Source organism: Magnolia sinica, chromosome 17 (assembly GCF_029962835.1).
Source record: "Magnolia sinica isolate HGM2019 chromosome 17, MsV1, whole genome shotgun sequence".
In the NCBI taxonomy this organism is placed as follows: domain Eukaryota; kingdom Viridiplantae; phylum Streptophyta; class Magnoliopsida; order Magnoliales; family Magnoliaceae; genus Magnolia; species Magnolia sinica.
Window position 1 is genome coordinate 6,370,328 of NC_080589.1, and position 11,703 is coordinate 6,382,030.

General features: G+C 41.5%; 2 protein-coding genes across 2 annotated transcripts; both read left to right on the forward strand.

Annotated features, from left to right (window-relative positions):
- The first annotated feature begins 345 nt into the window (after positions 1-345).
- On the forward strand, positions 346-2,364 carry LOC131231801 (UPF0481 protein At3g47200-like). Its single transcript, XM_058228108.1, has 2 exons — positions 346-1,596; positions 1,644-2,364. The coding sequence occupies exons 1-2, from the start codon at positions 422-424 to the stop codon at positions 2,236-2,238; spliced, it is 1,770 nt and encodes a 589-aa protein (XP_058084091.1). The 5' UTR covers positions 346-421; the 3' UTR covers positions 2,239-2,364.
- Positions 2,365-9,974: 7,610 nt separating this feature from the next.
- On the forward strand, positions 9,975-11,245 carry LOC131231803 (uncharacterized; the record flags this gene model as incomplete). The annotated part of the gene is made up of 4 exons (XM_058228109.1): positions 9,975-10,049; positions 10,135-10,178; positions 10,627-10,684; positions 11,124-11,245. Coding segments are annotated over 4 exons (228 nt in total), but the record flags the coding sequence as incomplete, so codon positions are not given.
- Between the last annotated feature and the right edge of the window lie 458 nt (positions 11,246-11,703).

The following is an 11,703-nucleotide window of genomic DNA, read 5'->3' on the forward strand; positions in this document are numbered from 1 at the left end:
CCGTTTAATTGTTCTTGGGACCCACCGTGATGTTTATTTGCGAAGCGGTGATAATGGTGCCAGCGTTTAAACGCTCTTGGGATTCACCGTGATGTTTATATGACATCCAGCAGCCTGTTGATAAGGTCACATGGACCTGGAAGAAGGAAAATTCCAATATCAGCTTCATCAAAACTAATGCGGCTCCCAGGAAGTTTTTAAATGTCGGCGTCCACTCCCACTGTGTTTTTCACTTGAACCTTCACTCTTCCACGTTTTTGGGTTCATATTCATATCCTAAAATGATATGGAAAAAAATGGACGGATGGCATAGATAAAACACATACATCAGGGTGGGCTCCACAATCCCTGCTACTGGCAGGTGCAGTACGGAATCCGGGTGGAAGGAAATCCAAACGCCTTTAAAATAAGCTGTGAGGTGATGAGAAATGTCCAACGGCAGCGAAGGACTAAAATCAGTGTATCGCGAATCGCAGAGCCTATAGCTGCATCGTTCAAGATGCCTGAAAAAGAAGAGGGAGCGAACACATCGACCAACGCCTCCCCGAGACCGAGTTGCCTAACCCCAGATAGTCAAGCACTAGCCGATTCCATCATGGAATCGGTCAAAGCATCCGTTTCCAAGCTCAGAAGTGGAGATCCACCCACCATCTACATAGTCCCACAAACAATCCGGCAGGTAAACGAGGTTGCTTATGAGCCTAAGATGGTGTCGATCGGCCCATACCATCACGGCAAGGAGAGGCTACTAGGCATGGAAGAGAACAAATTGTTGTATCTACATTCGTTCCTCTCCCGCAATCCCGACCATCGGTTGGAGGTCTACCTGGAGGCGATTGAGGAATTGAAGGATAAAGCGCGAAGTTGCTACTCCGAGAAAGTGGGCCCACTTATGGGCAACGAGTTTGTGAAAATGATGGTACTCGATGCTTGTTTCATTGTCGAGATCTTTCTCAGGTGCTATCCGATCATGTATAAACTGAGGTTGCTCAGGCAACTATGGGAGCTGCTCAAGCACAACGAGGAGGATCTCGGTCTTATTTCTGCAATGGATAAGTTCTTTTTCCATTCAAATGGCTTTGAAGACCTGATACGTCATGCGAATGGGATGGTGGACCTTATAGGGTATGATATGCTCCTCCTTGAAAATCAAATTCCTTTCCACCTTCTGCAGCGTATTTTCATAATGGCTTGTCCAGTGAACGTACCACATTTACTTGAGAAGATGGCCCTTCATTTCTTCAATCGATTCATGTGTAGCAATACGGAAATCAAGATCAATGAATATTCCTACTATCATCTGCTCCATTTGTTCCACTCGCATTTGTTACCAACCCCAACTAATAACAAGGAGGAGCCCAACCATTCGTGCATTCCTAAAATCAAATACGTCCTCAAGTTCAAGAAGAATGAGAAATCGAATACCATCAAACCCGTCCTCAACAAGTTGAAGAATCTGCTCCCATGTTCAAATAAGGCACCGTTGCTAAATACTAAAAGGCGACAGATGATGCCTTGCGCGACTGACCTCCAACTTGCGGGAGTCAAGTTCAAGAAGAATGAGAAATCGAATAACATCAAATACGTCCTCAACAAGTTGAAGAATCTACTCATGTTCCTCCCATGTTCAAAAAAAAAAAAAGAAAAAAAAAAAAGGCCCTGTTGCCTATTACTAAACGGGAGATGATCCCTTGCGCGGTTGACCTCCAACTTGCGGGGGACGAGTTCAAGAAGAATGAGGAATCGAATAGCATCTTGAACGTGAAATTTAGCCACGGGGTGTTGGAAATCCCGCTCTTGTTGATACAGGACTACAGTGAAACTCTCTTTCGGAACCTCGTAGCATTCGAACAATGCTACCCAGAAGCAAATATCCACTTCACGACTTACCTTATGTTCATGGATTTCCTTGTCAATACGTCCAAGGATGCGGCGCTGCTCCATCGCAATGGGATCATAGATAATTTGCTGGGAAGCGATGATGAAGTGGCCCATCTATTCAACCGGCTCTGCATTGGGATATTCCATAATTTCGAGGGAAGCTATCTTTCGGATGTAAAAGACAATGTGCAAAAACATTGCGAGAACAAATGGAACATGTGGCGGGCGAGCTTGAAGCGCAATTATTTCACCAATCCATGGTCTGTCATTTCTTTGTTAGCGGCTTCGATCCTCCTCCTCCTCACCATCACCCAAACGTTCTACACCGTCTTTGCCTACTACCGACCTCGGTCCTAGTTCTTGATCATCATGTTTTAATGGTTTAGATTATTTTGATTTTTCTTATTTGTGTTTCGCTACTTGTGTGTGAAAAACATTACTGTAGAATATAAATCTATCTTCATTTTCTTTTAAATCTGGTAACTCATCCCCACTTGTTCAGGTTCAGTCAACTGTACTGATCCCTATCAGGTTCAAATTTACTCAGATCAGTTGCATATGACTCAGACGAGTCCCCTATCATGACTACCAGTTGTTGTTGTTGTTGTTTTTTTTTTTTTTTCTGAACAACCTAGACATTCGGGCGGCAATGCAACAAAATAGCAGACCCACCTATCATTTCCTAAACACATTTGTCCCCCCTGGACACTCTCAACAAGCCAAGGCCAGCTTTATCTAACAAAATGCAACCCTTGATCAACCGAGGGAGGGAGGAGACATTGTGGAACAAATAAGCAGCCTGCGTTCTCCTGCCCTCTTTGGCTAGACCGCCTGTAGGGCCGTTGGCTTCTCCAGGGATGAGAGAGATCCGAAAGGATCCCCTAAGAAGGAGCCTCTTGATCCTGGCCAGCCAATAAGTCTATTGCCAGGCACAAGTGGACTTCCCGGATATGCAATCGACCACCCACCTAGAATCCGATTCGAGGAGAACTCTGTCCAGGCCGGAGGAAATACAAAATTTCAAGCTGTCATAAACAGCACGAATCTCAGCCATGTTGTTAGAAGCGACCCGTACCCGTTGTAAACTACCAATTGTTAAAGTCCCTTCATATACATTGATAGGCCTTCTCCTGAAGCCTTAAGCTTCTAGAGAGAGTGGTGATTTGACATGGTTACCAGCTTTTACATTAAGTGGTTGTTTGATTTAGTATTAGCGGCAAAGGTCTTAGTTCAAGATTCAGGAGCAGCAAATATACCTTGATGTTATATTCTCCCATTAAAGGCTTGGAAAATAAAGTCCTCCAAAGGATTAAGAAATCAATGTTAGGATGTTGGGAAGCAAATATAAATTCAATCAAATAATGAGAAATCAAACACAAATAAATCATATAGAGAACACACAAATTTTACATTAAAAAATAAAAAATAAAAAAATCCTCACATAGTGAACACACAAATTTTACATTGGCATGGGCTTTTATAAATTCACCATTCTCATCGGGAGATTGCCTATGATTAGTCTTCAAGTAGGACGTTGTTAGGGTCCGTGGAACTTGACCATCAGAGGTGTATTGTTCATCCATCCATCACTTTTGCAGGTAGAGCTCAGCTCATCCAAAGGAAAATTTCGTAATTTCACGTAGAATTTTATATGAACCATAGTTCATTTGAGTTAAGATATATATCATGTAGTAAGACAAATAGTCGTTATTATATTGAGAGCCGCTTCTTTATTTTTTGCCTTTAAGCATAATGAATTGGTGTGAATATGTGGATATACTTGTAGTTTGTATTTTTTCACTTTCTTTTAATTCTGATATTGTTGTGTGTGTGATTAAGAATGAATTTCTTCTCCAAATAGGATGGATGGCATGATATAAGGCAGCTACATCATGATGAGCCCCCAAGTCAGGGATTTACTGACCTTAGTGGATCTGGGATCCATTGAAAGCTTTGCCCGTATACAAGATTATAGCAAATGGTCAGTCGTATAGCTGCACATGAGTCAAATTAAGTCGAGCTTGGCCCAACTCGGCTTGGCTTGACCAGCAGCTAACCCAAGCTCGAACTTGGCTCTGCTCGGTCCTCAAGTCTAACTGGATAGCTCGGCTCGATTCGGTCAACAGTTCGAGCCGAGTTTGAGCCTATGCGACATTTTCTGCAACATGTAAAGAGCATGTTCAAATTTTCACATAATGCAAAACAGTTGAGTTGGGTGCGGGTTGGGTCAGTTCGGTTGGGTGGCTGGGTTGAATCGGGTGTGGGTTGGGTCAGGTACAGCTTAGGTCGGGTTGGAAGCAAGCTTGACTCGACTCGAGGTAAGCTCACCTCCTCTCGATCCACCAGCTCGCCTCGAGCTTGACTCGAAAGTTTTGGCAAACAAGCCAAGTTCCAATGGTAAGCTCAAAGTCGAGCTCAAGAAGAGCATGGCAGAGTCAAGCCAAGCTTAGCCCACCTCGACACGACTGAGCTCGATGTACAACCCTACTCACTGAGCCCCTGCTAAGACCAATTCCTGCCCCTCCGAGGATGCAATCCGCATCCGATTTTCTCCCTCCTGGTTGGACTTGGTCCAAGCAAGGGCTAATGCAACCCCGCTGAAAGCATTAGTGATAAAGACGCCCAGCATTGGGGCTTTCTTGGGCCCACCATAATGTTTATTTGCCAATCCAACTATTCATGAAAGTCACATTGACATAGATAAAGGAAAAGCACACAAATATGATCAGCTTATCCAAACTTCCGCCAGTCCCAGATAAATTTGATGGGTGGGCGTTCAATCCGTGCTATTTGGTCGACTTGACCCTTCGATATGTACCACTGCTTGTGGTACAGTATCCTCCTTGTACGGATATGCCGCTTGTGTAAGACATCAGTATCATGTTAACAATAGGGCCCAACATGAAGGTCACCTGAGATAAAAGTCAGGTCTTTCCATGAATCAGGTAGGCCACACTGTTGTAATCCATGGATGGCCAACACTGTCTATGCATACTGATCTGGCCCACTCAGGGATTTGATCAGCCTGATATTTTATTTTTTAAAAAAATAAAATAATCCTCATGGGTTTATTTTAAAAAACGTCTGCAGATGCGATGGAGAGGAAAAGGAGAGCGATGAGGCCGAGAAGAAGATGGGCTTTTCTCAGAATCGCCATATGCTGCGATGAAAAACGAGAATTCGAGAAAAAGCTGTTGTTTTTGGAGTTCGTTTATTCATGAAAATGCATGCAGAGAGGAGAGAAATCAGAGTTGCACTCGTGTGAGTGCACACGTGTGCTACATCTGCTCATCAGGTGGGACCCAACGTGGAGATGCCCCAGTTTCGGAATCGAGCTGGTCCACTCATCGAGAGCGGATTGTGTCTCTGTGGGGCCCACAGGGAATTTATGTGTCCCATCTACTCTGTCCATCTGTTTTATCTCATCATTTTAGGGGATAAACCTAAAATTGAAGCATATCCAAAGCTCAGGTGGACCATACCACAGGAAACATCATTCTTCCTGCTGTTCCATTTGGTGTGGTCCACCTGAACTTTGGATATGATTCGATTTTTTATACATGCCTATAATGATCAGATAAAACAGATTTACAGCATGGATAAGACATATACATATATGATGGGCCCACAGAGTTTACTCAATCGGCTCTCCCACTCATCTGTCAGGCCACACGTGCGTGCATTCCATTTGGAGTTTGAACCATGGGTCATTCCTTTTCAACCGTCCCTTAAACTCATTAGGTGGGCCCCACACTGGCAATCTTGTAGAAGCAAGTGAATGAATTCCACCACTTATTTAATGCTGCCGAATTACTTGTGAAACAAACTTATATACCGGGGATCCTGCTTGGGTGGTAGACTCTAGGGAGTTTCAACACCCGGTCAAGGGACAACACGCGGTCAAGGGATCGAGTATCCATAGGTGGTGGTGTGAGTGTGCGTTCGTTTAAAATAAAAAAAGAAACAAGAAAAAAAAAAAGAAGAAAGAAAACCTTATCTACCGGGACTCTTGCAGAGGAACCGTTGAGAAAAACTTTTATACTCTAGCATAAGGTGATGGATGATACACAGTATCTGGGAGATTACTTATAAAATTGCATACGGGAATAGAAGAAGTTTAAATTAAACATCGGTCCCATTTTAGATGAAAGATTATGCCATCTCACCATGGGTTTGATGTGTACTTAATGGAGGTTTAAATGAGAAATATCCCATGGTTCTTAAAAAAAAATAAAAAATGTGTCCACTAATTAATGGTTAGGATTCTTCAACCAATCTGATTTTGATATTATGACTTTGAGGTTTTCATAATTTAGAATGACTATCTTGGCTTAACACATGCTAAATTTACAATTTTCAACTGTTTGCTAACTGTATATAAATAAATAAATAAAATTCACCGAAAATTTTTAAGTCACATTTTACAAGCAGAGTCCATAATATGGGCTTTATTTTTAGAGTGGACAGTTGTAGATATCATGGTTGATAAAAATATTTCCAACTATAAAATAAATAAATAAAAATCACCCAAAATTTTCTAATCACATTCTTATGAGAAAATTTCACTGCAATATTATATAAAATTGTAATAATTAATTATAAATTCTTTTACTTAACTCTTATTATATTGTATTTGACCATTACATTACATGTTTAAACAATTATGATAAAATCATAATGATGATTCTTTGACATGGATTAGTACTATAATTTATAGTCCCCTTTTTAAAATAAGTTTCGCATGAGTTTCTCAATGAGGATAAAGCAATAGGTGGCTCTCGTCATGCCATTTTAATGTTTATGTGAAAACCATGCCAACTATCAAGCATGTTCCAATATCTTAGAAGGGCTCAAAAATTAGCTTGATCCATGATTCAAGTGGAACACACAATTAGAAATAGTATACAAGATAATGCTTATCCTCTAAACTATTTTTCTCAATATGGTTGATGTAAATTTCATATGGACCTTTTTCTGGCTGAATGCCTAAATTTTGGTGTCTCATCTAATGGTTGGAGTGGATTTCTTATAATAATTACAGTCGGTCCTATAAAAATCAAAGGTGGGCATCTCTCACCTTGGACTCCATCAGCATATCAAACACCTTCTGAGCAACATAAAAACCAAGAAAAACAAAGAGAAAAAGGGTATTTGTTTCATGTACATACCTTCCTTGCCACCAGCCACATTTCGTTGAGTCATTTTATCAAGGTGAGCAACATCAATGGCAAAGTAACCGAGTCACTAAACTGGTTCGATCCGAGTTTGATTTGAGCTGGGTTCGAGTTGGATTTGATCTGAGTCGAGTTGAGTCGAGCTAGGGCCTGCTCGAACTTGGCTCGAACTCATTTTCGAGTTCAAAAAATCAACTCGACCTGGCTCGAACTCAACTTCAAACTGAGTCGAATCGAGCTTTTTCGAGTCGAGTCGAGCTAGCTCGGTTCGTGTACACCCCTAATGATAGTCAACTCAGTGCACTCATTAGGATGGCTACACATCTATGTTGAATGTGGAGTAGTTGCAACTTTATTCAGTGTTCAGACATTTAATTGTTTTCATACATCTAGTTTAATGAATGGACCCAGCTGTTTTCATGAGGTTGGGCCCACCTGATGCCCATTATATGTGCCCGGTTGGAATGCTTCGCAATGTATTAGAGGTGCCTATGGAATGACATGTGTGCTTAATGCTGGAGAGATTTTGAGTTTACCTTGACCAATTTAATTGGAGAATAGGAGCGGGTTAGTTATCTACGCTATATATAATTCAGCTAGCTTTTGGACCATAGCAAATAGTTTTACTAAGGTAGAGAACTATGAATATTGAAAGGCTATAGGAAGACATTTTGAACAAAGTTGGAACTATTTTGGGAACTGAAAAATATGTTTGATGTCCATCGTATATGTTAGATTTCACCCTCTCTATGCCTTTAAATGGCCTTGATTTTACCTACAACATATCCTTCCATGCGAGTAGCCTACTCTCTTCTTCTTTATGTGTAGCTCACCCCGACGGCACTATTAGGGAGCCGTGCAACAAAGGTTGTATTGTTCCCACCATGGTAGTTATATGAAATCCACCCCATCCATCTATTGTGCTACCTCATTTTAGGTTGTCGGCCTGAAAGTGAGGTAGATCTAAAACTTGAGTAGGCGTTGCTCTGGAAAAGGTGGGGTTGGGTCACCCACTGTTGAAAACCGTCCTTCCCCAGTCTATAGCGTGTAGCTGCAGCCTTTCCCTCTGCCTCTCTCCTTTACCTTTTCTTCCCCACTATCCCTCCATGTACATTGCACATCGCATACCCCTAGTTTTTATGAATGATGTTTTTTTTTCCCTTATAAAAAGGAAAATACATGCATCATGGGCAACAAAAAGATTTGCCATATAAAGCGACCATTTTGACTCTCCCCTCTTCTGCAAGGGAGTCCGCTCTGTCACTAGCCTTTTTGTAATACATAGCAATGCAAAGCATCTATTCTTGACAGGAAGTTGCCAATCTTGTTTTTCACGAAGATGATTCCATGGTTCAGAATCAATTGAACCTGAATATATTGTAGGAGTCCTTTTACCAAAGTATATAAAAAAAAGTCAGCAAAGATCCTCCAATCTTCAATAGGAGCCCGAGCTCCCACATCATTTTAGTTACCCGATCCCACTTGACCAAAGAGGATCAAGTTCATCTCCCCCTTATTCATAGCTCAATACGTCTCCATTACCAGGTGGGCCTGGATTTCAAACACTAAATGGCTGAAAATCACCGGCTACTACATGAGGTCAAATTCATCTAATGTTGTAATAGATAGAAGAGAAATTTATTTATTTGATCATTGGTGGGGCCATTTGGGAATTGACAGCCAGGTAAGAGGGAGGTGACCCACAAATCCACTAGCCCATTCCGGTAATAAAACCCTAATGTGCATAGGTTATAAAATATGGATTTTGTATGTGTGTGAGTGACATGCCTAAGCATCAGACGGGACGGTTTGTTCAATAGTACCATTGGGAGCAAGCCATGGGGCAAGAATCACACTGATCATATGATCCTAACACATCGAATGGGGCCAGTTTGTTACAACTGTCCATTTTTTACGAGCCATAAATCACATGGTTAGAATCATTAAACCCAGCACTTCGGAATCGTTAGTAATACAAAGTGGTAAATCTCACTGATATCTGACCGGGTGCATCTTCCACTTGATGGCTGAGATGCTCTGGCTCAGTTCATCTTCCACTTGATGGCCACGATGCTCTTTCATTCTTCACTTTCCACCATCTCCTTCCAATATCTCGAGAAACTGGGAGTTCCCACACCTCAGAATTCTTTTTGACTAATGTCCATTGGGTTATGATTTTTTTGTAGTACGTCCTATTTTCTTTTGACATTGAACATTTTACCCTTCCTCTTTTTTTCCTTTTTTTTTTGGTTCCCAACATTTTTACAGAAAGGCTAACATTTTCTACGGAATTCAATCCCATTCCAAACCGGGCCTATGAATAAATGATTTTGTACGTTTGGGACCATGGTGCAGTGATTCAAACCTTTGATCTGATAGGCCCTGCAGTGGATAGATGATTCCTAAAAATATATCAGGCAGGCTGGAAAATTATTAAGCCTTTGATTGTTGGACTATTTTCCTATGTCAGCCGAGTATGCATATGGGTGTCAAGTCTAACAAGGATCCGGTTCGGCAGATCCTTAAAATGCAAATTCGCAGGAGACAATCACAACAAAGATTGGTAACTACTTAACAAGTATGACCATGTTACAAGTATCCGACTCCATTACTGCTATAGTTCTTTTTTTCTTTTTTCTTTTTTGTCATTGAGTTTGGGCTGTTGTTTCGTCTTCGCCTAACCGTCTATGAGCAAGCCTGTGATTGAAGGGTTGGGAACTCACAATCCGGAAGAATTCCTGGTCATCCTTCATCCATTGCAGGTCCTATCAGATCAAGGAGTTCGTAATGAAAAAATCACAGTCCTTGATGTTCAGAATCATGTCTCATCAAAATCTATAATTCCTCATCCTCTAGAGTCCTTGTCAACTCTTCAAACAATTCCATTAAACTCATTTGAATGTGAACTTACCGTTTTCATGTGCTAGGAAGGAAGAAGGCATGTCAGTCAATCCAACTTTCAATGTGTCAGTTATATTTGGTAAACCAGATGAGGTACTGCGACCACATATCTGCTGTTGTATTTTCTTGTTTTTGGGGACAAAAAATCTTGATACTTGTAAAATCATGGTGCTTGCAGCCGATGCTGGTAGCATGCGCACGCCAACTGATCGAGCACATAATGTACACTTTTGCACTTGATTTTATTTAAATAAATTCCATATGGTGGAGAGCAAGGTTTTAAGACTCCAGGACTCAGACTGACTCATTCAGTTCCGAGTGAAGTTGTGATTCATCTGTGTCAAGGGGTGATTCAGAAGAGTTGGGCCGAGTCACCTCTATTTTCAGTTCGACTCCTGGTGCTGAACTGGAGCTGACTCAACCGAGTCGAGTTGACTTGGACAAGTCACATCCGCCTCGGTCGAGTATTGATCCATGGTGGAGAAGGCTGAATTGGAGGATTGAAATTTCGGTAGACGGCAAAAGTTACCATACCACCCACACGATCCTTCCTAGAAAAAGATGAGCCTAGAGAATCTGCCTTTATTTCCAAAGATGGCATGTTTGCTCATTTAGATACCTCAAACTAGCTGGGTTCTGCTAATTTACATGCTTTGTTTTGGTGTTGCAGTAGCTGTGGTTCATCTAGGCCGTTGGTGCTCTCTCTCGGTCTCAAGGACCACTCTCTGGTAACATCTCTATAGTGAGAAACACTAGCATCACTTGTGCTCCACGAGGACATGTGGCACAAACATACACATATGACATCCTGAAGCTCATCTGGTGGGGTACCTCATGTTGGGCCATAACCAAAAAGTCACACTGATCAGATGATCCTAAGTAGTAGAATGAATGGGAACCATTTGTCTATTTTCAACTGATCCTTCTCTCAAAACTACTATGATCAAATGGTTAGGATCATCTAACCGGAATGGATTTAGGACTATGGTCCATCCATGATGGGGTCTGCTAGGCTAGATGAATTATTCGGATGTTGTAGATGCACACCACATGTCATGATGCGGTGCAAATGCTACTAGCAATCCTCATTTGAAGTACATGCTCATCTTCTTAAGAATGGTTATGATGCCTAAAGATGCTCAGGAGCATGATCATGTCTCTTTGCAGGAGACACTGAAAGGCATTGTTTCTGTTGTCATCGAGAATCGCCTTTGGTAAGATCTACATCGCGGTCATTTTGATAATTTTAGGAACTGATTTTGTAGTTAGCCCGACTGTAAAATTTTCATGGGTCATCCCATGTGTCATTTAAGAGTTTTGGGGACGTCGCTAACATGTATGAGAAATGCTTGGATGATAAGTCTGCCCAGTTAATAACTTCCAAATGTCCCACGCACATTATAGGTTGGAAGTTACCTGCTATGAACGGTTGAAAATGCACCTCATGTTTTGTTTTGATGACATTTAGTTACGGGCCCAAAAATCAGGCCAATCTATATGCCATTCCATCTTGAGGGTAGATTGTTTGTGTCGTTCTTCCAAATGAGTGTTTCTGTACATGTGTGACCCCCTTGATTAACAGATGCATTAGGAACATTTAAGTTGGAGGGTCTCAAGTCCAACCACTAATACTGTAAGCTACTGTCCAGTGTCCACCCAACAGATTCCAACATCGAACACCTTGTGCAAAAATCAGCCATATCCACCCATCGAGTTGAAAACTCTTTATATTTTGGTATTTATAAAT

Coding starts and splice junctions, on each gene's coding strand:
- LOC131231801 (XM_058228108.1), top strand. CDS start 422: ATGAGAAATGTCCAACGGCAGCGAAGGACTAAAATCAGTGTATCGCGA. Junction 1,597..1,643: donor ATCAAATACGTCCTCAACAA/GTTGAAGAATCT, acceptor AAAAAAAAAAAG/AAAAAAAAAAAAGGCCCTGT.